This window comes from Labrus mixtus, chromosome 14 (assembly GCF_963584025.1).
Source record: "Labrus mixtus chromosome 14, fLabMix1.1, whole genome shotgun sequence".
Lineage (NCBI taxonomy): Eukaryota > Metazoa > Chordata > Actinopteri > Labriformes > Labridae > Labrus > Labrus mixtus.
The window spans coordinates 19,261,585-19,289,336 of record NC_083625.1 but is presented as its reverse complement, the minus strand read 5'-3'; the positions used below and the strand labels follow the sequence as shown (position 1 = coordinate 19,289,336).

The 27,752-nt window shown below is 39.6% G+C and overlaps 1 protein-coding gene across 4 annotated transcripts in view; it reads right to left on the bottom strand.

Annotated features, from left to right (window-relative positions):
• Positions 1–20,389, bottom strand: part of gabra3 (gamma-aminobutyric acid type A receptor subunit alpha3) — an 86,399-nt gene extending 66,010 nt beyond the window's left edge. For all 4 annotated transcript variants that reach the window (XM_061055647.1, XM_061055649.1, XM_061055650.1 and 1 more), the window contains exon 1: positions 20,281–20,389. In XM_061055647.1, coding sequence (XP_060911630.1) covers positions 20,281–20,366 — 86 coding nt within the window. In that variant the 5' untranslated portion in view covers positions 20,367–20,389. The remainder of the gene's footprint in view (positions 1–20,280) is intronic.
• Positions 20,390–27,752: the final 7,363 nt, after the last annotated feature.

Genomic DNA, 27,752 nt, shown 5'->3' with positions numbered 1-27,752 from the left:
CTTGAGGCAGCTTTTGAGTAAGCATAGACCCTGTTATAAGGGGCACGTCCTCCTGCTGCTGGTCAATCTGTGGCTTCATATGTGAGCTGTAAACAGAGCAGACGTGCTCTTGCAGTTCAGTAATAGATGAATTGTAGTAGATGGTGAGCTTCGGTTTCAAAACGTTGCTGTCACAGGGCTGGAAACACCACATGCATCGTTAAAAATGGTTGATGCGCCAGTTGTCTTTTGTCCATGCTGCTGTCAGAGTGGCTGAGGGATTTTGTTTTGGATAGGAGATAGACTTCAATTCAAGATGTAAAAAGTATGATACTTTATTATTGTTTGTATTCCATTAAAACCAGATCACTTAGTTACCAAGCATATTTGCCTGTACTTTTCAAATCTCATTATACTGTACATCGCAGAGAGAAAAAATTGTGCAATGTCATTTTTTTCCCAAATGGTGCAGCCCTATATTTTTTCCTGTATAACTCTACTTTAGTGACTTCTGCTTGGCTGTTTGGCCAAGTTTCTATAGGGAGTAAACAAACTTCAACTGACTTTTCAAACCTGTTTTTCCTTTTCTGGGTTTTTCAGCAAGTACACTCTGTTGCAGCTATCCACTAAAGTCTGACATTTTGCTGTACGAAAAAGAAAACTCATGCTTCACTATTTGTGACAGAACTTGGCCGCAACCAACAACAAATCAGACTTAATGGGGCAGTGAGCAATGCACAATGTTAACCTGGGGAAGGTTTGAGATTTTTGAAGCTATACATCACAAACTCTGGTGTGTTATGTCCTCATAAAGCATGCTAACGTGTGCAGCCCGATGTGTGTATTGCCACTTTTATACAATCCTTCATTGCAGTTTGGATCATGGTGTAATTTGCAATGTGAGGCTGATTTTTAGCTTGGTGGAAACAAACGTGTATAGACTGAGCAGTCTAAGTTAGTGCAACTGGCATGCACTGAGTGAGTGGATTGGATTTGATCCAAGGTTAGAGCACTGAGCCGGTCTGACAGGTGAAAGATGGCAGACTTGGCGGGGGAAGAGATGTAGTGGTGGTCTCTGAGGGTGCTGTGTGCCTGCTGCCAGCCAGGAGCTTTAGAGAGAGCGTAAAGCTGGAGGGGAAGTGAGCTGTAATGAGGACTGTTTGGGCAGCAGTGAGAGATGAAGGTGTCTCATGAGGTGACTGAGGGACGGCAAAAATGTCATAGTGAAAGGGAGTCATTGTAAAGTTACCGTTCTGCTCCATTCAGTGACTGATTTGACTTGTTTCATGAGGTCGGTTCTTTTATCAGGCTGCCTCCGGGTGTTGAATATCTGAAGCAGTCTGAAGTAATCTTATTAAAGCCTCTCTGTACAAACAGCAGGGCACACTTTAATTACTAGCCAAAGAGAGCTCAGAGGGGGCACAGACAGAGGCCAGAACAATTCCACCAATTAAGACCTAAGAAAGACTAGTTAAGCTGGCGAATATATATTTACCTGCATTGTGTGGCTTTGTGCAGTTTAAATTTCCCATGGAGTTCCTCTTCATTAATATGATTAATTTCCACTTAACACAGGCTGTATGAGCTGCATATGAGACAGTAGAGGATCAATATTAAGTTTGACCATATGGGCTTTGGCATTTTAATTGGAAGTGGCCAAAAATATCCTTCTGTTGGAAAACTTCATTGGTTTAACTAAATCCAAGTTTTGTTTAGAAAAATCAATTTGAACTGGTTTAAATTTGCTGCATTGCAGAGAACTACAGTATCATGTAAACATACAGCAGAGAGCTGGGATGTTGAGCAGACATTCCTAATATCTTATCTTTTAGATACTTAATAGAAATACCTGAGTTTTTCAAATCCTTCATGTCCATATAAGTGTGTTTTCTCAAATGGTGCTTGATAAATGGACTTGAGCTTTTATAGCACTTTTGTAGTTTTCTGACTACTCAAAGTGCTTTTACACTGATGGCAGAGGTTGCTATGTAAAGTGACTATCAGAAGTCTCAACTCCTGCTGACGAAGCAGTTAGGTGTCTTGCCCGAGAACACATCGGACATGTTGCTGCAGGAGCTCGGGATCGAACCCCTAACCTTCCAGTTGAGAGACAAATGACTCTACCAACTGAGCCACCGCCGCCCCATAATCTCTCAGCATTTGATCAAAAGCAGTTCAGAATGTAAAAATGTGAACTCTGTTAATGGTTGAGATATGCCCATCTTTATGAGTCGCTCATGTAAGGGTTTTGAAAGTTTCATCTGCACCAGACATAAAGGGTTGAAATGAATTGATCAGTTATCTAATAAGACTATTACTACTGCATTACTTGTACCAAAAACAATATGCCACATTTTAAAGGCATGGTTGTTTTTGGTTTGAAGGCGGGCTAATATCTAGAAACTTCAACATGACATGATTTTGTTATTGAGCAAAAACATGGAGACACATTCCGCCGTCTGATGGCAGTCGAGTTACATTTTGGGAAATGTACCTGCCAAATCTGAAGGGAGATTAATATGCGGAATAAAGAAGATATCTCTAGTTCTGCTACATCAATATTGCTGACTTTTTTGTTAATTCTTCTCCCGATAAGTCTGTGCATGAAAGTGGGAAAGTGGATTGTATTTTATATGTAGCTTGGAAAGAAGTTGGAGAGAGGGAAAAAAAACAGACTCAGATTTATTCCCATGCAAACAAACATTTGGCTGCTGCTGCTTATGCATCTTGAATTCAAAGTGGGCGCCTCAGGAAGTGCCCCGACATCACCCGACCTTCTTGTCTCTCTCTCTGAGTCTGCATGGCTTCCTCTTTAGCGATGTGTGAGCGGCGGATGACTGATAAGAACCCTGATATTCATCCACCACCAAAGTGCCCAGACATCGCACTCACTGAACTGTCTTGCGGCTGAGCTCTGCGGGCAGCTGAAATCGAATGAAGGGGATTAGTGAGGCAGCTGGGAGTTCTGTAAAGAAGATATATTGGAGGCTGATGACTTTTCTTCACTGTGTTTATGGGGGCACTGGTTTACTTATTATACGTGAGGCAAGAAATATTAAATTCCATCTTCCTGTCATCTAAATCCCAGAGGGGTGGGGCATGGTGAGGAGGTGGTGATGTCTAATTAGCACATTCTGATTAATAAATAGCAAATTCCAGGCTTGAATTCATGCATAAGTTAACCTTTAAAACATAACTAATCTTTCTCTCCAGATCCTCCCACTCACTTTTCTTCCCAGTCTACCAACAATATATTGATAATGTTATGCAGCTGAGCATTATGCAGCACATTGTCTCTCAGCAATGGATGCCTTGTATCATTCAAAGCCTCTACAATGTGACTGATTTTTCTTTGTAGGCTTCTTTCTTCTGTCTTCCACGTGCCTGTTGTGAGCAGATAATACACACTGGAGAGAAACTGAAAGGGGTTAAGATTGGGATTGGGGGTAGGGGGGTAGGGGGGTAGGGGGGCTGACTCTGGAGATAATTGTGACATCTTTATTTCTGATGTCGCTTCTTTGATTGACTTCGGTTCAAGTCTTTAAGAGGAGCTGTCCAATGAATTTAATTACTGAATTTTAACACATGTTATTAAATATGGAAGTGATTTTAAATGTTTCATGTTCAGAAAAACAGAGTGGTTTTAAGAAATCTGAACTATAGAAACAAACACATTAGACTGATTTTTACAAACATTACTGATTCCTAGAAGATTCATGTAATTAAATTGGGTTATCCCATCATTTATGAGAGCTTAACAGGTACTGTAAGGGCTGCTTGCGACAGATACTGTCACCAGTTTTAGATGGGAAAAAATCACAGATTACTTATATACAGACTGGATAGTGAATCTTTTCTGCCATGCGCTCAGCTGTTATCCTTTACTACATGGGCTGCAGACAGTGCTGCGAGTGTTGTCAAGTACTTAGTCACGCTGTGCTCTGCTTGACAAACTAATATTTGACACAATTTCTTGATTATCCCAAGCATTGTTTTATTGCACTATATTGTTTGTGTAAAAACTTTAATATTGTGCATAATAGGAATCATCAACTCAATTTAATTTGACCATATGCTCTAAAATATCTGTCAACCAATGCATCAGCCAGGCTCTATTAGCCAGGCTCTATTTTCAAGACCTGCGCAAGGAATATGTTCTGGCATCTTTATGACAAACATTGATGATGCTTCAATATTTAGCAGCAAAAACTTATTCCAAATTTGGTATTTAATCATTGGTTGTTTCTACATCCTGGTCAAAGGTTTCAGCCAATAATGTCATCACTATCTTCCTCAGACCTGACGGTGTATCCAAGTATAATTTGGTTGATTTTAAACTAATGTTCCTTCATTGTACTGAACTGCCTCTCTATACCTGCCTGTTGACTCCATATTATTCCTGTTATTTGCATTTTTACAATTTTGCCCTCGCTGTTGTTCTCTGTTCAGTTGCTGTATTTGCTCTGTCTGTCACAGCACTTTGTAAACATTTGTTTGCTATATAAATAAAGCTATTATTATTATTATTATTATTAATAATTTACATGACGTTTTTATCACAGCAGCACATACAGCAACAGCACGGCAGCTTTCAGTAGCAGTTCCCGCTTCTTAATGCAGTGATTCTTTGAAACAACATCTGGTATTTCTTTGGCAACAATAAACATGTTGTGTCTGTGATGGGGGCTAAAAAAGACACTTCCCGTTACAACTTTAAAATGAGGGTTTTCTCTGGCTCTGATAACTGTTGGAAATATTTGAGGTAGCCTAACGTCAGTACTCAAAAAATATACAACATAAGATTCGTCCACTTTTTAATAAATTGAGATATTTTAGTGTAAAACTTCAACATATTTCATCTTTAATTATTGTGATTTATGTTGGTATGTATGTTTGAGTGCTTGTCCAGGTGTCCTCAATCTTGGATAATGTAAAGCACTCTGTAACTGTGTTTTTAAAAAAGTGCTATTTAAATAATGTTATATCATTATTATTTCAAATTGTTAATTCTAATTAGGACCATTGTCTGCTAAGCTGTGGCGCTCTGCTCTATGTGCCGCAGAAGGTGTTGAGAGGATTATAATTTGGAGACAGAGTTAGCTTGTAGACATACATTGTGTCATTGCACACATTTTTACGCATTATACAGTAAGGTAAAAAATACAAACATGTATGTAATGATGGTACTCAGAAACAGTATTTACTTATGCTTGTATATCAGCTATTATAATAATAATAATTGATACCGCGAGGGGAAATTCATTTTTACACTCTGTCTAGTTAACATGCTACACAAACATGCACAAACAGGATCCTATGGACATGCACTAATGGAGAGGTCTCAGGGTGAGGGGGCTGCCCACAGCGGGCGCTCCTGAGCTGGTGGGGGGGGGGGGGTTGGGTGCCTTGCTCAAGGGCAGCTCGGCAGTGCTCAGGAGGTGGACTGGCACCTCTCCAGCTACCAGACCAATTTCTGGACTCCGTCCGTGCCGGGAGTTGAACCGGTGACCCTCCGATTCCCAACCCAAGTCCCTACAGACTGAGCTACTGCCGCCCAATCATCAGCAAACCAATATATGGGTGGTAGTTATGTGGTCCTGATTTAAATGTATTATTAGCAAGCTAACATGCTAAAGTAAGATGGTAAATATTGTACATATTATACATGCTAAGATTGTTGCAGTGTTATTATCAGCATGTCTTCATGTTGAGCTTAAAATGCAAATGTACTCAAGACAAAAGTACAAACTCATGGAGTTTACATGGCTGTAGACTATTGGCCTTGTTCAACATCAATTTCAAGGTTTTAACAACAAATCCAATGTTGAACTGTGGCTCTACAAATTCCAATCATCGATCCAGGAGTCCCTGTTTTGTATCGACCCTGGAGCCTTTTCCCATTCGGCTGTGCCTGGCCCACTTCTGAGGCAAAGCTCCTTGGGGACACTTTCTTAAGAAACGGCCGAACCACCTCCACTGAACACACTGTAAAGTTTAGTTGCAGTTTATGCCAAGTTAGGTTGTGTGTCCGTTGGGAACATTTCCTTTGTGCGTGCTGCCATACGTTTACTCATTGTATTGACTTGAGTGAACAGACTGTTACACACATTTCAGACAGTGTCGAGAGATTTGCATTGGCTTTCTTGCTCCGTGAAAACAGCACCGCTAAAACTATTTCAACCTGGGAAAAGGTTTTCAATAGTTGTTCAGCGATAATGCAGCCATGGCAACAATGTCTCCTCCTCCATCTGTTTAACACTTCCAGTTAAAGCAAGAGGTGAAGGCCAATTCAGGGACTCTTTGGCCCATTGATCACCATTAGAGGCCAGGAGTGGGAGACCGTGTTTAACAGGCACTGTGTGTTTAGCCAGTGGAACCAGAGGAAGGGAATACAATCAATTGGAAAATGTTAATGTCCAGCTGGTACCAGCAACAAACCATCTAACACTGCTGTTCTGTGCCCTGTGCTTGATGGTGTCGAGAGCAAAGATGCTATCTTGACTCAATAGTTAGAGTACACTTTGCAGACTCAGCTTTGCACAGAAGTTTCTTGGTCTGTTTGTTTACCGACTACGAGGGAAATATATTGTGAAGTCTTCTATCATGACTCAGATGAATCTAAGTGAAGCCGATTTAAAGTGTACAGTATCATTTGTAGCAGAATCATTCATTCTAACTGGTACTTCCTTTCTTGCACTGCGGTCCTCTTTTTATTCCATCCACATTCATGCTCCTCCCACACACGCTGTCTCAATCCCTGTAAAAGTCTCTGCCGTTCTTGATCTTGGATTTTAACAGTTTTCGCCTCTCGTGTTGTCCTTGATCTTTAACTAGCGCTTAATTCACTGTCATGACAACCAAGGTCGGCGAGAGGGCGGGGGAAACGTCTTTCAGCTGTCTGTTCAGGCTGCAAAACGAAGGCAGAGTCGCTCTTTGAAGGCTCAGGACACACAGAAACAGTGGGAAAATGTTACTTCAATATTTCGGTATTCTAATCACAACAATATGAACGACTATTTCAAACTAATCAAACATGAAAATGCAATTCAGGCTTGACATAGAGGTCCACAGCAAGGTGTCACTGCAAGGATGTCATTTAATATTTCAATTAATGGGACAAATCTTGCAAGATTAAGGACATTTTGCGAGAGGAAATAGAACTTTTATTCGCAGCACCACGTATGAAATGTTCCGGATAAGACAACAGCCTCCCTGTAGCAGCAGGAAATGATCTAACATGAAGATATGATCTGAAATGTGCGATATCAACGTTTGTGACAGCAACCTACTTTCCCAGGGTGTTTTAGAACAAAGCCCGGCCTCTCTGTGTCACATGCAACAATGATATCTGCAGGGAGAAGAAAGGCATAATCACCCGCATCAGCAGTATAATGACGACATCATTTATTACTTTAAACACGCTCCTTCGCACTGTACAGTATGTTGATTTAGTGATGTTAAACCTGACTGTTTTAAGAGGATGTGGTTATTTTTGATAATGCAAATCATTTCCTATAAATGCCTAAAGAAATCAAGATTAAAACTAGCTCAAAAGCTGGGAATCTAGATGGAGATATTTCTTCCATTCCAACTCGAAATCTCATAAAAATGCATAGCAATTTTTTTTTACAGCAGTAGGAACAGCAAGGAACAGAAACCAATATATATTTAATAGGAGGGTGCCCAGTTTATTGTAACATAAAACCTGGCTAAACCCGCCCTGTTATTACAAACCAGTGATTGTTCTCTCTGTATTGCCTTGATTTAGTGATTCAAAGTCACATGTAAAGGACACATAGAGCATACAGTGCCATGCAGGTTTTACAGGCAACATATGCATCCCCATCTGTCCGGTCTGCTTATGTCAGAAAATTTGCTCCTCTGTAAAAAAAAAAAAAAAAAAAAAAAAAAAAAAAGAGAGGAAAACAGGGTAATGATTCTGGAGCCTCTCTCATTACTTGCATCCTTGACAGCAGTGTTATCCTTTCCCTGCTCTTCATCTCAGTAACACATGTTCTCTCTCCTCACCTCATCCCTGATCGCTGTGCTCCTTTCAGCCTGATTTCTCTCTTCTATCTATCTATCTAAAACCAGCAGAAAATGACTATATTTCAACCTATTAGGGGATACAAATGTTGGTGTTTAAGCTAGTGCATTATACTCAAAGGTAAGTCCCGGTGTTTAAGGGGTACATCAATGCAAGTGCTTTTCTTAATGTATAAAAAGGAGTCTAAAAAGGTATCCGTCACGTAAAAAAATGACTAGTTTTCATTCTTCATTCAAAGTTAGGTGTTACAAGAATAGCCTCTGCAGTAAAAGCGTGTCAGCAGCTACCTGTGTCAGTCACAGCGGTCGGTTAAGCATGCCAACCACACTGCGACATCCAGGACATTCAGATGACCTTCCACACACAGACACACAGCCACACAGCCACAGGCAGCACTTACACCAAGTTAGAGAACAGCTTTAACACAATGGAGTCTTAGTTTTAATATAGATATAAAAAAAACATGGAGGGACATCCTGATGTGCAGGTACTGCATAGACATACAAAAGACTCCTTTGGTGTAGATTTAACCACTAAAATCTCTTCTCTCTCCACATGGACTGTAGATTTAATGTTTTTTGTACCATTTAAATAATATCCCTGTGTACCATGGCTGTATTGTAACTATACCCTTTGTTACCATAACAGTAACAAGCAATATGCTAAAGATAATAGACACTACGTAGCTACACCTGGTTCCTTGTCTGATACCCTTTGTTTCTTAATAGTAGACGGGACACAGTCCTGTAGATCTGTGACTTTATAACTATGCCTGTCTGAATTCTTGCTTTGAAGATGGTGATTGGTACAAAGTAGGATCACAGCGCTAATGCTACAATTCTACAATTCATGTAGCTGACGCTTTTATCCAAAGCGACGTCAACAGAGAGTAAGCACAACACAAGCAAAGATCTAGAAAAGAGAAAACAATGTCAGTAAGTGCAAACAAACAGCTTTAAGTCCGGTCAGACACACAGGTGCTGAAAGGCAGTGCACAGAGGCAAAGCACAACATGGACAGCTTTTCTTGAGAGTTCTAACCAGAATCAAAACCATCCTAAAATCGTCATTATCAAACAAAACCATCGTCATCATTATTGTTATCATCATCAATAATATCATTAGTTGCGTAGATGGTCATGAAAGAGCGGGGTCTTTAGCTTTTTCTTCAAATGCTCTTCCATGAATGTTGAATGTTCTTTGTAGCACAAGAAAACACCAAATTCAGATATTTACAAGGTGAAAAAACATTATTTCAACGTCAGTTTCCCAGTTTGATGGCTTTGTCAAAATGAACCACTAAGAATCTTTCTCAATCGAAAGTGCTATGACAATTTGAAATACACAGAACATTTTAAAACCTCCATATAGCCAATACAACATCCTCAAACCTACAGATATTGAAAATACAAAGGAGGAAAAAAAAGCACAATATAAACAAGCTTACACTAGAGAATGTTTAAGATGTTCAACTAAAAATTATACAAGTATTAATAAGGCAGTTTTTCCCCTACCATTATATTAGGGGGGTGGGCCGGCCCCCCAGCCCGCCACCCCCCCGCCCCCCTTCAAGGTCAAGTAAAAACAAATTTATTATTATTTTTAAATGTTTTTTATTTATTTATTTATTTTTTGAGGGGCTTTTTGTGCCTTTATTGTAGGGATAGGATATTGGACTGGAAATCAGGGAAAGAAGTCATTTAAGGATACCTTTCCGATAGAAAAGGACATCTGTCATTAAAAGTAACGCATGAACACCAAGATTCCTTCAAGTGTTTGTGTCGGCGTCCCCCCCCCCCAACGCTGTAAGTACCGATTATACTCAAAATGTAGTTAAAGAGAACATAAGGCAACACATACTGTTATCACTTTCTTTCACCTACATGGCAACCTGGCCCAGAACATCACACCTCCACCTGTGACAACATCAGAAACAACGGTCGCTGAAATAAGTGCTATCACACTGCAGTCTAACAGTAACACTTCAGCTTAACAGAAACAGCACAGCCTGAAGAGTTATATATGAACCAGTTCTTCTCAAAGTGTGGGGCCATAGACATTACAGGCAGGGTGCGTGTGGCCTGGGGGAAACATGTAGTGAGCAGTCATCACCACCCAGTTATATTTTCTTCCCATGAGATCGGCATTTAAAAGCAGTGAACTTGCATACATGTTGGAGGTTTGTATACTCTGCAGGTGACCAGGGAGAGAAAAAGAGAGACACTTCTGCTGTTAAGTCTCTGAATGCATTTGTTGCAGTGCAAATGCCATCCTGTTTTTTCTGCTTTATGCAGCTGCTTGCTGCTGATGTGATTCCGCTCTCTCTTGGCTTTGCTGCGTATTGATAACACCCCTCCCCATAGGAGGCTCACCTGTTGTGATATCGGAGATGCAATTTCAAATGACTCGTACTGATGCGTCTTCCACTGGTTTAAAAGACAGGGCAGTTAAACCAGCCACAGTTTATGTTGAAAAATGTAACAGTGATACTTTGTTTAAAGGGGCTATATGTAACTTTTTACATGTAGAAATCGTTTTTTATCGACCATTAATAAGCGAACGGTTAACTAATGTGAAAAAGCAGATGTTCACTGTCTATCTGTGTTGCCTGTATAAAAAGTTTCCCTGGGTCGTATTTTCCGCGAAAGCTCCAGGAAGTGACATTTTATGCACGTTCTCAACGTCTTCCTCACTCCTCGCTCCGCTTACAGAGATCAACAGTACAAACTCATCACACACTCCTGCTCTCAGCCAGTGCCTGCAGAGACCGTCGTTTGTAGGATGGAGAATGAATACAGACACACAGACTCCTTCACAGACTTTCACATGTGTATGAACACTTACCTCCTCTGTAAACATTATGCCGGTAAATATCCAGTGCTTCACGGCCGATGATGATGCTCGTTTGTGTACGTACGAGCACGTATGACGAGCATGCGGTATCGCTACAAACACAGTATTTTTGAAAGTTACATATAGCCCCTTTAAAGAATATGGTGGAGGATACATAATGATTATTTTAGATTTTAGATTAAATCCTGGGTTAATTGTTCCTGATATCCTTTATGTTAAGGGGAAAATCCAATTGAGATTAGAGACGTGTTTAGTGAATCAGTTAAACGTCATCACCCTTGCTTGTCGCCACCAGATTTACTAAATGGTTAAACAAATCAGCCAGGGCTGTAGCAGATAGCATCTTGTAGGAGCAGTGTGCTTGTGTGTGGTTTGCCAGTTTATTGATGTAGAAAACGGAGATAAAAATGTATGTAGGCTGTGTGTGGTAAAACTGGCTTTTAGACCACAGCAATGTTTAACCACATTTAGTACGGGAATGTGGATGTTAAGCTGCAGGGAGGACTTAAGGATGGCCGTGCTAGTGCTGCTAAAGTTAGCCCAGAGCATGGCACACATATGTTAATCCATTAATTGTTATCTTTTTAATTAATTTTTTAATTTGAAAAACTATTATCAAAACCAATTTCCATTACTGTACAAACCTGGCCCTTTTAAATCTGGGGGCTTTTATTGTGAAATGCTGCTTGACCTACATGAAGGTATCGCTGCAGTGTTGATAAAGTGAAGACAGTGGTGATATATTATTGAAGGTGATATTAATTGTCAATTTTCAGTACAGACGTGTGTAATTTTGAGTTTTTAAAGACATCATGGCCTCTTAAGTCAAATCTGTTGACGTTGCAAAAAGCTGATGTTTTTGTGACTTTTGGATAATACTGGTTCATGTTAACTTCAGTTCATTATTGATAGCCTAGACTTAACTGTTTAGTCAACCTCTTCGACTACTTAATGTATTACAAATGTACTTTTGCCTCTACGAGTCACTTTATCTTCATTTGTTAACATGTTTCCTCATTTCTCTTTTCAAGTATTGTTAGAACAATTTGAAACAAATGTGTTAGCTGCATTAATACTGTGGATCTGAAGCCCAACATTACATTTATCCTACAAAAAAAAAGAAAATATATATATATATGTATTTACAATAAAACAAATCAGCAGATTTAACATTATCATTCTTAAAAAGTTTAGAGGTGCCTCTGGCCTGGTTATGAGTTCGCACACTACATGTTCAGAGGCTGTAGTCCTCGAAGTGGACGGCCCGGGTTCAAATCCAACCGGTGGCTCCTTTCCCATGTCACAACCCACTCACTCTCTCCCTGATTTTTCTTATGTCCACTGTCCTGTTTCTCCAATAAATGGATCAAGGCCCACAAATAAATCCAAAAAAATCACATCATAATCAGTTTAATATCAATGATTAAATAAGTTCTTTAGAAGTGAGCTGATCTAAAACTAAAAGCTACTAAACATAACAGTTTAAAGATGAAAGGGTACACTAAACATTTGCAGATAAAATTATAATCTGCTCAACTAGTGGCTTTCCATTTACATGCACATCTATTGTTCTTTTCCCCCCACTAGTTTGTGATTTGGATCCCAACATGAAACCGTCTATCGCTCTGCCAAACATCTGATATCAAAACCACAGACAGGAGGATAATAACTAACTCCCTATAGGAACTATTAAATATTCTGTTCCCCAAAAAGCTATTTGATAAACTGCCAAAGAAGTCTGCAGCTCTTCTTGAGTTGTTAAAATATGCAGCACAGCTGGTTTGAGTGATATTGAATCCATTACTACTTCACAGCTTCTGTATCTTTACTTTCTCTCTCTTTTTTTTTTTTTTTTAACTTTGACAGCTGTTGGTTGTTAGTAGATGGCAGGAAGAAATCTTGTTGCAAGTTTTGGAAAAAGTCATATCACGTTGTGCAGCAGAAAATATTCTTGCAGTCAGCGTTATAAAAAATCTGTGTGACTGTTTGAGTCTTTAACGATAGGAAAGAAGTGTGCGATGAGGAATTGGTAATGAATTAAAGAAAAAGAAAAAGGAGCGTAAAATCTGTAAAAAGCAACACAGAAGTTTGAAAAGTGTAACTATGAACTAATCTTATTTAAAACCAAAATGACCCAATGAATCATTCAGGAAAGTCAACTCCTGCTTCTGGTTTAATTGTACACCTACACCCTCCATTAGAAACCCTTTTTTCACAGCACCTTGAGGAATCAAAGGCACGGTTAGATTTGAGGATTGTAATCTGTATTGAATGGATTTGTTATCCATAGTTTTACCTCAGACACAGACTGAACTTCAGAGGGAGTCGGGGGCGGATGCTGCTGTTGGCGTGGGATACGGGGTGGGCTGAAATAATTGTGTTTTACAGAGAACGCTGCCTGGAAAGTGAGTCAGAAGCATTGCTTCGAGGGAAAAAACAAACAGAAAATAAACATAAAAAGATACTGCTTGAGTTAGAACGGCAAGAAGACAATTTAATAGAACTATTTGCTCCACTGTTAGAGTCTAGCGGGTCCATTCAGACATTCAGAGCGGCCTCAGACACTAGGTCAGCGTTTGCTGGACTGCAAATTGCTTCTGGGAAATCTATTGCAGCCTCACTTTGATTCATGCCTGGTGGGGTTGTCTGCTAATTGGTCAATCTGAAGATCATTGGCCAGATGCTCAGTATTTCAATAGAACATTGACTGAAACTCAAAAGTAATTAGTGCTCAGATCAATAAAATTTAGAGAGAATTTGGCATGGTGGAAGGAGAGGGATTTCACATGACACTGATGTTTCTCTGATCATTATGCCTCTGGTTGTGTACAGCCGGTCTGCCAGACTGTTCCCTTCCAAATCAAGCTTTTCTCATTCAGTGACACGACCTCTCTCTTACTTCATCAGTAGATTATTGACAGCAACTCAAGTTAATTACAAAAAAAGGTCAATGAAACTTTAAGAGAATTAACAACACCGGAAAGGGATTTAATGAATCTGGATCTTATGTATGCGTTTTCTGGACATTATTCCCAGCGGTTTAGAGCGATGGAGAGGGTTGCAAGGCAATCTACCAGAGCTAACAATAATACAGACGAAATAAATCCACCTTTACTATTTTATTTAAACCACTTCATGTGTGAAAATGAAGGTGAAGGTTGAATTAATTACCATCCATTTGAAGGAGCCATTAGAGGCTGCAGAGCTGGTGTCTCTGACCTGCTGTACATGCACCAATTGTATGTGATACACTCCTCCAACGCTTCTGATGAATAACAGATACTTAACCCGGCGTTCTGCTCGAAAACCTGAGACCAGATGATACTCAGTGATACAAAACCTGATGCACCAACTAACGCAATAACATTTTGCTCAAACAAAAGAGGTTTTTTTGAATGAGAAGCTTTTTTTGTCAGTGAAGTGAAGCAGGCGGTCAGAGATCACACTCATTATTTAGTCAAGTAAAAGTTGAGATACCGTCCAGGTCGAAGAACAACTACTGATTCAACTTCTTAACTGATATGAAGTGGGAAAGCACAGGTTAAGAACTGCACATGTACATTTTTACAGAATGTTTCTGTGTAAAGCTGGCTGAACAACATATTATAATATTAAGAAGAACAGTATCCATCCATTCATACCCCTTAGCCAATGCCAGCTGTTATTGGGTGGGAGGCAAGGTGCACCCTGGACTGATCGCCAATCACAGGCCTGACAAAGAGACCAACAAACATTCAGCAATGTAGAGCTACCAGTTAACCTAACAAGCACTGTGGGAGGACGCCGGAGTACCTGGAGAAACAGGCCAGAAGATTTAAACCAGGATCCATCTGGCTTTGAGGTAAAAGCATTAACCGCTGCACCAACTCACAGCCCTATTTAAGGGACTATTCAAACTCAAATCATTCAAATTTAAAACATAACGAGGAAATATAAAAATGTGAAATTCTACAACATGAAACATGTGAATCTGTATAGTGAGTGTATGGATGTGGGAAATAATGTGTGTGCAAGGTGAAAATAAATCCAGTTTAATCACAGTGAAACCAAAATACTTTTGGCTGGGAGAGAGAGAACTGGCAGACTGAGCCCTCTTATGTTGTGTGCAGGAGGCAAAAAATCAGAAGTAATGGATTCAGGTGTTACTCATCCCATGGATACCGCTCTGCCACTCTGACCACCTCCTACACAGGAAGACCACCTCCTACACAGGAAGTGGAAGAACAGGAAAAACACGACCACACAAAGCCACCAGCAGAATTTGAGAGGGATTGTCATCACATACGTTACATTTCTCCTCTGCAGGGTAGAGTTTTCCACATTGACTGTTTTTGTCGCTAAGTAATTATAGTCTTTCTTGATTCACTGATTGAGTTGACAAAGTCAGTCCATTAAGATGAAAGGAAGGTGGGGACAATGATTCAAAAATAATAATAATCAATAATTACCCTAACATTGAAGCTTAAGTAAGTTGCCTCTTTTTAAAAAAAAGTAGAAGTAGTAAGAACCAACATTTCCATCAAAGTGTTGTAAGTAAGAAGTTGACAGAGATATAACACTTGATTAAAGCAAAGCTCTCTCCAATGTTTTAATCTGGACTGCAGTACCCATTTTAAACACTACATCTTAGAGTTACATATTGGTCCTTTAATTACAGTTAAAAAAAACCCATTAGAAGTAGTTGACATTTCTTACCTACTACCTTAACAGAGGCATGTATTCAAATAAAATGTCTACATTTGAGATGACTCACTCCAAGTTGGAGATTCTTTTCTTTTGACATCAAGTGAAACACTATTTTAATGGTCGGTCAATCAGCAAAGTGGATCATCTGTGAATACATTACCCTTGTCTACACCTGTGACACATTAACCTTGACACTACAGAAACAAGAATGTTATCAGGTGACCCGGTCACATCTCAAAGTGATGCCCCTCTCTCTGCCACGCTGTGAATAATTCATGCGGGACGTTGAGGGGAAGCCAGTAAAGGCTGGCCAACTTCAGGGCGGATCCATAGGCAAAGTGTACGTATAGCACTCTCATCCTTATAGCTATCGATTATGTGACACGTTAGCCAGCAGCTTGGCAACCGATTACAAACAAAATAGACAACAAGACAGCCTGAGTGTCCACACTTGTTAGGTGTTGACTAGACGAAGGCAGAAGGGAAAGAGGGCAAATGGAGGCGAAGCAGCTGATAGATTGAGAGACATCCTCTGAATGGAAATAAACCCAGCCTCCTCATTTATATGTAATACATGGATTCCTGGGAATAATAGCTTAATCAGCCTCGCCTTGTACTGTGCGGGAAATGAGGAAATGTGGTGATGTGCAGAATGACAGACCCTTATATGGAGGATTTGTCTGTTACACCTTAATCCATTAGGAAAAGTATTCTGCCTCGACTGTAGTAAAGCCGATTTGGAGCCGGTAGATAGCATCGCTGGGCATCTGGGGGTGGCAGCTCTCAGAGAGAAACTGCTCTGCTGATATGCGGGGAGTCAGATGTATTGAGGATTATGTCTAAACCCAAGCAGCTTCAACTTTGATGGACAATTAATGTACACTTTTAGTCTTGGTTGCACAAATATTCACATTCAGTTCAGGTTTGGATTAGCCGAGAGGCAACCTAACGTCTTCCCCTCAAATGAACTGTGGTAAAGCCTCATTTAGTGGTGGTTTAACTGGATAAAAAGTGTTTAGTGAAGACTGCTGTGCCAGGGCTCTGCATACATGCACTACATCATGTCTCAAGTAATTGCAGAAAGATGAACATTTGTGAAAATCCTTGTCACGTGTCATTTGGTTCATGCATAATTAATTGCATTGACTGCTTTGGCCCTGCTTCTAAGAGGGAGATGGCAATTTTCCGTCCCTGAATGTGTCAACACTTTATGCTTTTCCATTATAAACCCACTGCTCCCATCGCATCTAATGATTTCCCATAGTTTTATCATCATCCTGAATGCTAATGTCAATTAGTCCATCCACTGTTTTCTGGCCTCATGCTGCATAATCAATAGAAGGTCAGACTTTCTGTACTTTTTCAATTTTATAGCGATGAGTATATTAATAATTTATACATTGATATTGGATGTAGTTACCAAGGTGAAAGTCAAGCTCTGGACAGAGGATGGACACTGGATGAACATAGTTTCTCTCCTGTGGTTTCATGTTAACGGGAGTTTAAGCACCATGTTTGTGGTATTTGCTCGACATTTATCCTTTCAAATTATTCCAAACCTTTTTGTGTTTACATATTGACAATTTATATTGACATTAAAAACAGTATAATCTAGTTTCAAAGTAGTACCTTCTTGAGGTGAACCCATAGATGTGACCTAAAATTTTCACTTATATATAAGTACGTTATATATAAATATAACGTTATATAACGATATACGTTAAGGCTGAGATCAATTCTGTGGCTGTGGAGCATCTTTTCCCTCTGATTTCTAAGCACATTTAGCGGAGATAATAATATCCTCAGAAAGTGTAAGTCACACTGAACCTAAGAATAAGGATATCATTCCCCGTGTGTTTAGATCTGACTGATTCAGGCTAAGACTCCAACAGGGACGACTAATCTGATGTAAATTGTAGCACGATGTGTCTCTCTCAACGCCCCCTGCTCCAGCTCTCCTGCTGGTTTGAAACCTCTGATCTCGATAGATGCTGACACCTGAACATTAAACCTCATTCCAAAACCATGTGCATTAATAAGCTGCCACAACTGTTTCCTCTCCTCTGGGAAAGCTTCCCAAAAAATATTGGGACCTGGCTGCAGGGTTTTGCTCCCATTTAGCCCCAAGAGCACAAGTGAGGTCAGCTGCTGATAAGACCTGGCTGGCAATCAGGGTTTAAATTCATCCCAGAGGTGTTGGAGGGGAGGCTGAAGTCAGAGGGGTGACTCAAATGTCAGGAGTGCATCAGTCTTTAAGACTTTCGAACTTAGCAGGTGCTTTCCTGGGAGTCTTAGAGCTGAGGGCTTTCCAAACCCATAATGTACTCAGTTCAAAAGGGACCTTAAGCAGACATAAGGTAGACATCAAACATTAGTATAGAAGATATTTGGATTCGGTCAGGTCAACTTTTTGTACTGAAAACTAGAAAAATCATTCCTTTATGGGCTTTCTACGTGGTCATTGTCATTGACAGTTAGCAGCTCCCCCCCCCCCATCAGAGGAGAAGATCCCCAGTTGATTTGCATTTTGTCAGCCAAAAAATCTTAAACACATCGACAAACAGACCCGGTGATTCAAAGTATTTAAAACACTAAATAGAGCTCGCTTTCCAATAAATATAATAGAAGTCCTTCATCCGGGCTTACTGATTTAAATAAGAACAAGGTGTCGTAACTAAAAACTCCAGTGGGTTAATATCCATCTGACAAAGTTGCAAAACTCTGATAAATAATGTTTTAGATGTAAACCATGAGACTCCAAATTCCGAGTGTGATACATAACTTAAAGGGTTTGAATGCTTAATGTCTGAAAAAAAATTGGGAGCAAATGAAAGCAGTAGCAATACGTTTTTCCTTCACTGAAACACAGTGGTAACCCCCACTATATAAAAGACGAGGGTGTGAACCAGCAGGTGTGTCCCCACCATCATCCGACATGTCCTTGAATAGGAGAGGTACAGGGAGGGCCAAAGCACATATTCTTGTGTAAGATCTCTTGCCAGGTTTGGCCACACATTTCTATTAAACATATGTAATTACCAGCACTGTGTGCTCGTAATAAGCAAGGAGAGCCAAGTGGCACAATGACAAAGCAAACTGGGCTAATCCCTGTCACACTGTTCTGATTTCTTTTCCCAGCCCGCTTTCTCCCAGGACTGGTGAGCCTCTCCTAGCGTGCAAAATCTTAAAGTGATTTACACTCTGCTGCTTTTCCTGCCATGACATCGTTCCTTATCAACAATGCTAACATGGCAACCTGTGAAATCTTTACATATGAAATGACAAGAGGTGTGATTAGAATGACTCCCAGACATCCTGGAACCTGATTTTTTTTTTAATGCTGACTCTTAACACACAACTTGAAAAATGTGCACAGGATGCAGGAGTGAAAATGCTGTTAGTGGACAATAGTAGCTGTGGTGTGCTGCACAATGCAAATTAATTCAGCAGTCAGTGAAATTCGGACCAGTGCAGACGAGGGCAGGAGCTGCATGCAAGAATAAGCTCAGTGTACCTTTGCTTTAGTTCAGCCTGATCCAGGATGAAGTAGCATTGGTTCTATTTTTATAGTCTCTTTGGTTTTATTTTAATGTTAGAGAAAGAAATATGGCTCGAAATAATCAAAGTTGAGTCTCATTATCAACTGCAAACAAATTGAGTGAACACAACTTTTCAACTGATAACATTTTTAGATCTATTTAGATCATTTCTAAAGATGTGGAGACATGTGGAGCAGATTTGTGATTGACATCTGCCCTGCTTCACACACAACACAGCACATGTACAAATCCTTACACACAACGTTTGAGTCATCTGAGATAGAGGAGCAAGCAGAAACTCTGTCATATAAATATTTACATTTCAATCCCTCTGGTGATTTTCAACATTCTTTTCGATCCATGTCATAGTTTGTAGTTAGCGTACACATGTAACATTAACTGAGATGCTACTACTAGTTATTAAAGCAAACAGCTGCAGTGCTAACTGAAGGCTCTGTAGCGCTAGCCGGTTTTATTACAGGATAAACTTCCCCGGGCAAGACTACCTGCCAATTGTCAGAGCAAAAGTAGAAAACCACAGTTGACACTCAACACCAGCTCCTGTCAATACTTGGCCATAGCATGGCACAATTGCTGATTGTATCCTGGAATTCCTGCTTTATGACTCCTTCTTTCTTTTGATAGAATAAACAGTGTTTTTACAAAATACCTGCCAAGGTGTAACCAGGCCATATTCAAACCCCGGAGTTAAGGAAAGATATTAGAAACTGAAATGACAATTTTTTTTGGTATTGGATCCAAACTAACACTGCAGATACGATTATTGTGCGCATTACCTATAAACGAAATAGCTAAAAGGCTTTTGTGAAATTGTGCTTCCTAAGCCTTAAAAGGTTTTTTTAGGCTTCAGTTGCTTTTTATATTATTAAGATGTGGTTATTTAATTTGCCAAACTGACAGGCCTTGCTGAGACCATCTCACTGTGTAATAACAAAAACACCCTCTGCTTTTTCTTTGCTTACAATATAGATGAACTTCTTCTTCTAATGGTGTTGTTTTGATTACAATGTCTCCTGCAGCTGTGAGCCTGATTAATACCGGCATTATACCAACCAAAACATAAACAAGAGGGACAGAAGGGAATAAATGTAGAGGGAGAAAACTAATGTAACCAGTGGTGAGATTTGGAGGTGAAATACAGCTTCTGTTGTTGTACCTTGCTGCAGGAAGGATGCTGAGGAGCAGGAGGAGGATCCACAAGCCTGAGTCCACAGATTTAGGTTTCCAAAGTGCAGCAGCCATATCAGTTTATCAGAGAGGACTCCTGTGGAGAGCGAGAGAAAGAGATGATGTCATTGTGAAGCTGCAGACAAACACCAGCAAACAGCTCATAAGCTACTTTAAAGAACAATGTAAACATGCTTACAGCCTCTTTCGTTTCTAATAATCCATTTAAACCCTCAATTATAGTCCATCAGCATGCTCAACCCGTCTACTGACTGCTTTATATTTTATTTTTATATGATGGAAGGCGTCAGTTTGGCCTTAAACTGATTCACTGACATGCTTATACCTCAGGGCATGTTGCTGTCATGCATGATTTTCCGTGACTTTTTTCATGTGACATAACTCAAACAGGTTGACAGTTTTGTTAACAATATGTGATCTGCTCACATTTTTCCGTTTGTCCAAAAGAGTAAACCAGAAAGCCAAAACACCAGAGCTAGTTTATGTGCTTCATTTTAACATGTAAATCATGACTAACCATGTGCTTCATTAAACGTCTCATAGTGTCAGGGTATACGAGCACACACAGATGTACCCTCCTCTCCTGCTCATCACGGAGCTTTAACCTCACACAATTGTCGGATAGTAATTAGTTCAGTGATGCTATTTAGCAGTGAGCTGTCACACCTGTGTGGAGGACACTGTCTCCTATGAGCCGGGAGCTGCTGATCCACAACACCTGGTTAACCTGTCTTGTTAGGCAACTAAACTTGTAATTCTTTTGTGAAGATCACTCAGACAACTCATCTGATATTAGACCATACATAAGTTATAATTAATTACAAGTTATAGTTAATAATATTAAACTGAGCGACTTGTCGGTGTTGGAAGGAAGAGAGAAACTGGAAAACATCATAATTGTATTATGTAAGTCATGGAATGGGCAATTTCTAGTTTGATCTTTAATTGGTAATTACAAATAATAAATAATCACATCAAGGTATGTTTTATTTTTGGTAAAGTCGGAGGAGACAGCTTAAGAGAGACCACCAAGAGGAGAATGTATAAGTTTGCTACCATAAAAATTCAAAGCCAGTCCACCTCAAACCAAGTGGCAACCTCAGGTGTTCAAAAAAATGATGCTGACGCGAAAGAGCAAAAACATGTCATTCCTCGAGTGTCCACTGGAAGCTGTCTCTAAAAGTGAGTAAATCTCCATTAAGCACAATGTAATGAAATATCAGTTTTTACAGCAGAAAGAAAACATATTAACTGCTTGGTACGGAAAACAATTGAGGTCTGTGCAGCTCATTTCTGCATTCATGACAATTTTAACTCACTTGTTTTATAATTTAATAAAGGTAATAAGCTACATGGACACTTAGAGTGCCATGTGACAACCTATAGCTGTCTGAAAGATGTCAACAGCTACTGTAATCAGTTACTGAACCGTGACCCGATTGGCTGGAGGTAAGTGGTAGAGTCCGTCATCTCTTCACCGACAGGTCTCAGGGTTCGATCCCTGGTTCCTGCATTCACATGCTGAAGTGTCCTTCAGAAGAAACAGAACCCCAAACCGCTCCCACAGTTTCACCAGCGGCGTGTGTAACGTGAATGGAGTAGTACTGTTAGCCACTTTAGTTATCAGTAAAGTGCTTTGAGGAGTCAGAAGACTAGAGAAGTGATGTATAAGTCCAAGTCCATTTGCCAACTTCACCTCTCGGACATGGTTGTGTTGTTGGGTGTGGGTGACTTGCATGTATCAGGGTTATTGTTGGCTTTTCCTCAGAGTGGCTGCAGAAGATGGAAGAGATGATATCATTGGTTAATTTAGGTGACGTGGTACGTGTTGCTCACCCACCGCTTTGTTATACGTGCTCCCTTAGCTTCTTAGTCAAATAAATAACTATAGTCAGTGACTACCAAACCAGAATCTCACTCTGTGGGAAACTTCAGGGAAAACTAGCTCTGTCACCAACTCGTGAATTAACCACAGGTGTTGATTGTACATCTTTGATGCTATTTTGATTAGCCGAACTGTGGCTAGATCTCCAGTGCCAACTTCGTTTATTAAATAAGGCCACTTCAGACAGGAAGAACCAGCATGTCGTCAGGTAAATCATACAGTCAAGAAATCATTGGGTGACATCACATTTGCTACATGGATTATTTATGCAGCCTCAGCCCCAAGCACATAAAAATTCCCTTCTAAAGTTGCTGTATTAGATGACAAGATGTCAACAAAACAAACAACAACAAAATGTAAAAGGAGTGCAGACTACCCTGTTCTCTAATTCCTGTCTGACTAGCTTGCTTGTTTTACCTCGAAAGACTCTGCCTTTGCACCTTTTTCTTTTGTCTGAAAATCTGATTTATTATTTGTCATCAGGACTTAAAAAGAAAAATGCTTCTATAATGAATTGCCTAGCATGCCTTTAAAAGAGTTGTGATTGTATATTATGAGTTAATGTTAGGAAGGTTTCTGCAATTTCTGTCTCTAAGTGTAGAGAAGGGAATTTTCTTGAGGAATGCTACAGCTTCACTTCCTACACCCATCATGCTTAAACGCCCATAAACTTACAGTATATAGCTGTGTAACTATTAGCGTTAAGAATGCGGGCTGAAATAATCAAGTCCAACTCAAGTTGAATACATTATATTTTAGACTACTCCAAATATCCTTGAGTTAAATGAAAACGAATATATGAAGAGAACACACATGTTTCAATCATTAACACAGTCACTGCGAGTGCTTGATTGTGTCCTTAAACTCAGAGGACCCTCAGTAATCATGAGAGATGACGTCGTTCACAAGCTCCAACCCTTTGAGTGGTGCATTAAACACAATTTGACCAAACAGCAGCGGGATAATACATCACATAAAAACCCAGAAATAAAGCCATTATACAACGGCACACAATTTCCTCCTTCGTTATATCTCCTCTATACATGTTGCATAGCGACTGGGCTCCTAACTCTGTAATTATTGTTAATTATTGCAAGGAGGTTACAGTCTGGCAATTTAGAGAAAGATTAAATGACCCCTCATTAAAAAAACATGCACTCAGAATACTGAATGCAGCCTTAAAAAAAAACACCAGGAAGACGAAGGGAGAGGAAAACAAATCACTGCAAAACACTGATGTTCTGCAGTAACACAGCCTTCTGAGGATACACACATGTAGCAGCTTTGTTTCGTACTTAAAAGGCTCTCATTGTGCTTTTGTGAGAACCAGCCCCCTTCCTTTATTTGCCCCCATATAGACAGAAGATCAAATGCTTTCCTAAAGGGGGAATCAGTGTTGTCTGCAGAGCACTGATCATTACAGGAGGAGGGAGCAACTGAATGGAGGCTGCATATGTAGCTACGACCTGAGAACATCCGTCTGCTCTGTGTTTATGACGCTTAAACCACATTGAAAGAGCTTTCTTAGTATCGATAATAGCTCAGCACCAACTTAAATCAAGATCAAATTCATCTTTACACTGGCTGGGATGCTTGTGAGTCAAAGGAATCTGTATTACCAGTTAAGTATTTTAACATGCATGGCTTTTGTGGGAAATAAGAAAAGCTGATTTCTTGTAAATCTGCAACCAAAATTTTGAGATATTTTAACATAACCCACTCGTAAAAAACTTGTTTCAACGCTTAGAAAGGCTCAGACATCACTACTTGTGGCATTAAGGATACATACTATCCCCTTCCTCTCATTGTGCGACACATTTAACAGCTTTTAAGCGCTTCATGCTATGTAGCGCTGCAAAATCTAGATGATCAATGGTTAATGAAAAAAAAAAAAAAAGATCCAAAACAGCTACACTCTCTTTAGATAATAATCTGATATTAACAATAAAAATGTTTTTTTTCCCACTTGTTCCTGAAGAAGGGATGATGGTAGCATGTGCAGTCATAAATATGCTCATAAATGTGATACATCAATCAAAATGAGTGACTGAGCTCATATGAAATGTAATTAAGGATTAATTGATTCCATTACTTTGTTATAATTAATGTTCGAAACATGTTGGAAGAAATCACTTTATGCACTTGCAGGCTATTTGACAGGAAGTGATTGTCATCCAGTCTCATTAATCCAGGAGTGATGAGGTGTTATGGATGTAAAGATATTCACAGGCATTGTTGTTTACCTGGTAGTGAGTGTCCATGGTTGCCATGAAAAAACGTCTATCCATCTATTTATTTGCGTATGTGATGTGGGGCGGCTTTGGCTCAGTTGGTAGAGTGGGTTGGAAGGTTGGGGGTTCGATCCCCAGCTCCTGCAGTAACATGTCCCATGTGTCCTTGGGCAAGACACTTAACCCAAAGTTGCTCCCACTGCTTCGTCAGTGGGGTGTGAACCATGTGACAGACCTTCTTTCTTTGGCTGTAAAATATGATTGGAACCCTGACGGTCCCAGTGGGTTGATTGTGTGTCTGAATCTTTGGCATGTTTTCAAGTAGGCCAGGTTATCCCAACTACAACAGGAATACTTGAGTATCTTGGGTATTTAACCCAAACTGAGTCACTTGAAAAACCCACTCTGTAAAAAATTGTAAAGGCAGCCATTTACTCTGAGTGAGGTTCATGCTAATTTGTTGAAATGTAATTTTTTTTTTCTTCATAATTTCCACCCTCATCTCCCTTTCAACAGATGTCAAGCTCAAGGGCAGGCCAAGTCCCAGAGTGTGTCAAATTAAACCCGGTCCTGTGTCGCCTCACAAACGCTGGTAAACACAGAACTGCAGCCAGCTGAGTTAATTTTTTTGGCACATATTGTACTCCTCTCTTTATTTCTGTTCTTTTCTCTGTGTACATTTTGCTCAGGGTATATATGAAAACTAATCCTGGATCGTTATCCATTAAAGATTTAATGTTGCTCCATAAAAACCTACAGGATGCCCTCGGGGGTTCAGAGGTATCATTTCCTTGTCTTTATGATGTCTGTCTGAAAACTGCGATGCTAATTTCCTGACATATATTGTCACCTTTTCAAGTCATTTCCACTCCACATGGGGATCATCTTGGCGTATGTGTCATCTTTAAGGCTCTAAATGTCCCCCATGAATAAATCTTTTTAAAAAAAACAGTGATTACTGTATGCCTCGAGGTTCAGTCAGTGTAGATTCAACACTGATAGTCATTATGGTTCGTAGAAACAGGGACTGAGGATGAGTTGTTATTAAAAAGATGCAGAAAAGGCACTTTTAGAGCCGAATAATTTGCTTAGTAAACAAAAGCAAGCAACTCTTCTCAAAGACAGCAAAGAGTTAAATGTTCTCATTAGTCAGTCCATAAACTCCATCCATCATATTTTACATAGGATCTGTTTTCGTTGTATTTGTTTAGTTTGTGTCTCTTCAAGTCAAGCACCAATTAGAGCTGCAGCGCAAGAACCATCCAGAAAGCTTACTAGACACAACTCTTACAAGTGTCAACAAATTCCCTCCATAAGAAAAAGACAAACAGGCATTAAAAGACCGGCTGCCGGCTGCAGTCTACAATGCTGCACCTGATTTACCAATACATGTCATGCAGATGAAGGGCTCAGCGTTCCCTGAGGCTTAGATTGAGCTTGAAACAGAGAATAAGAAGGAAGGGGGAGGGGAAAAAAAGAGACAAGGTGCTTTTGTTGGCAATTAAAAATAGCTTGCCTAAGGTGACAGTAGAGCCATTTCCCAGTCTTCTAACATTTGTTTTTAGTTCTTCTGTCAGTTATTATTATTTTTTTGTTAAAAGAGAAAGAGTAATATAATCATATTTGTCAGAATTAAAAGGCCATAAATGCCTTTGATGCTAATTAGGTGAATAGTGTGACTGGAAAACAATGCAGATTGATTTGTTCGACAATAAAGGAAATAATACATGTTAGAATAAAAAGTGTCAGTGCCTTTCTCCTTCTAGAAAGATGTCAGATTGGGACAACTTAAAAAAAAAAAAAAAAATACTTGTTATAGTTTGGCTTTCATTCATTACCTGAAGGAAAGTGAAAGTTTGATATTATAAAGGTCCTGTTTTGTTCTATTCAAATGAACCACCACTGTTGCACTCAGGCAAAATGATGTAAAGGAACAGCTTACATCGAAATAAATGATGGACCTCATCAGCCGATAAACACTGTCGACTGCAGTAATTGTTGAATTTAGGACACAGCTCTATAAGCATGTAATCCGAGTGGCTGCTTCCTAAAAATAGCCCTCAATCCCTTGATATTTAATGTGACAGTATGCAATGTGCATCTACTGGGGATCTTTGTAGTCCAGTATACCTATGTAATAAATAATTGAAAAATGTGCCTGTTGTTGCTTTTAAAAGCCATTTGAATGTTTTTAGAATAATGTTAACGTCTCCACTTATTTAGCTTGAGTTTAACACATTTTCTGATGTCATATTGATCCAGAAAGAATCAGAAGCTTTGTTGTTTAAACCAACTAGATCGTTTTGCTTGTCAAAAAAAGATTCAAAGAAGAGTATATAAAAGCAAAAATAGGTTACACTGCTGAGTTTACATTTTCAATGCTTTTTCATCATCCAATTAGCCATAACACACACATCACTCTACGTAAGTGTAGCTTACAGTGATGGATAGACTGTTCAAATATAAACTAATACTAACAGTTAAAAAAATGACATGTATATCTTAAAGTGATGGCAAACTGCTTAAGGAGAGACAGTTTGCATAAGTGAATGAATAACATCACATTGTTAGCTTACAGTTAAGGAAAACAGGAAACAGTCGGCCAAAAGTAAGGAATAGCAGCCTAAATAATGATAGCTAGTTATTGCACTGAATAAGGGTTAGGGTTAGTAGCCTAAAGTACCTACCAAAAGTAGCCTAAGCTAGAAAAACAAGTGGTTGAGATTTCTACTCCCTGACACTCTGAGCAGTTCTCATGATACCTGAACCGTATAAACACAGACAGTTCAGTAGAATGACATAGTATGTAGTTTTGAAATAAAAACCTGTTTTAATTCCCTTCAAAGAGAACCTTTTGAACACTGATAGTGCTGTGGGTGAAGTGGTACTTGAATTGAGGGAGGGTGTGTCAGACACAAAGGGTGTGAAGCCCCTGCTGTACATAATTTCCTACATAAGGGAAACAGGTGGGTCCAATGAGTGAGGACAATTTTTCTCTCTGTTTCGGGACTGTGGGCATAAGCGTTATTATGATCATTAGGCCTCATCGCTGCCAAATGATCAATGTATTTGGCTGCCAGGCTACCCTGTTTCCAGTGGAGCTCATCATTGTAATGTTACGCCGGTGATAATTTGTCAAGATTCAGATTTGTTCCTCACAGACATGTAATGAGAGTGGAGTCGATCTATAATAAACTCAGCAGCACACGACAATGCGCCTCTGCTGCTGTTTTTAGGGCAGGAGAAAGATAAATGTCATTGTGTCATTTTCATCTTGCTGTGCCAAGGTTTGGCTGAATAATGTTGAGAGGACGGATATTGTTC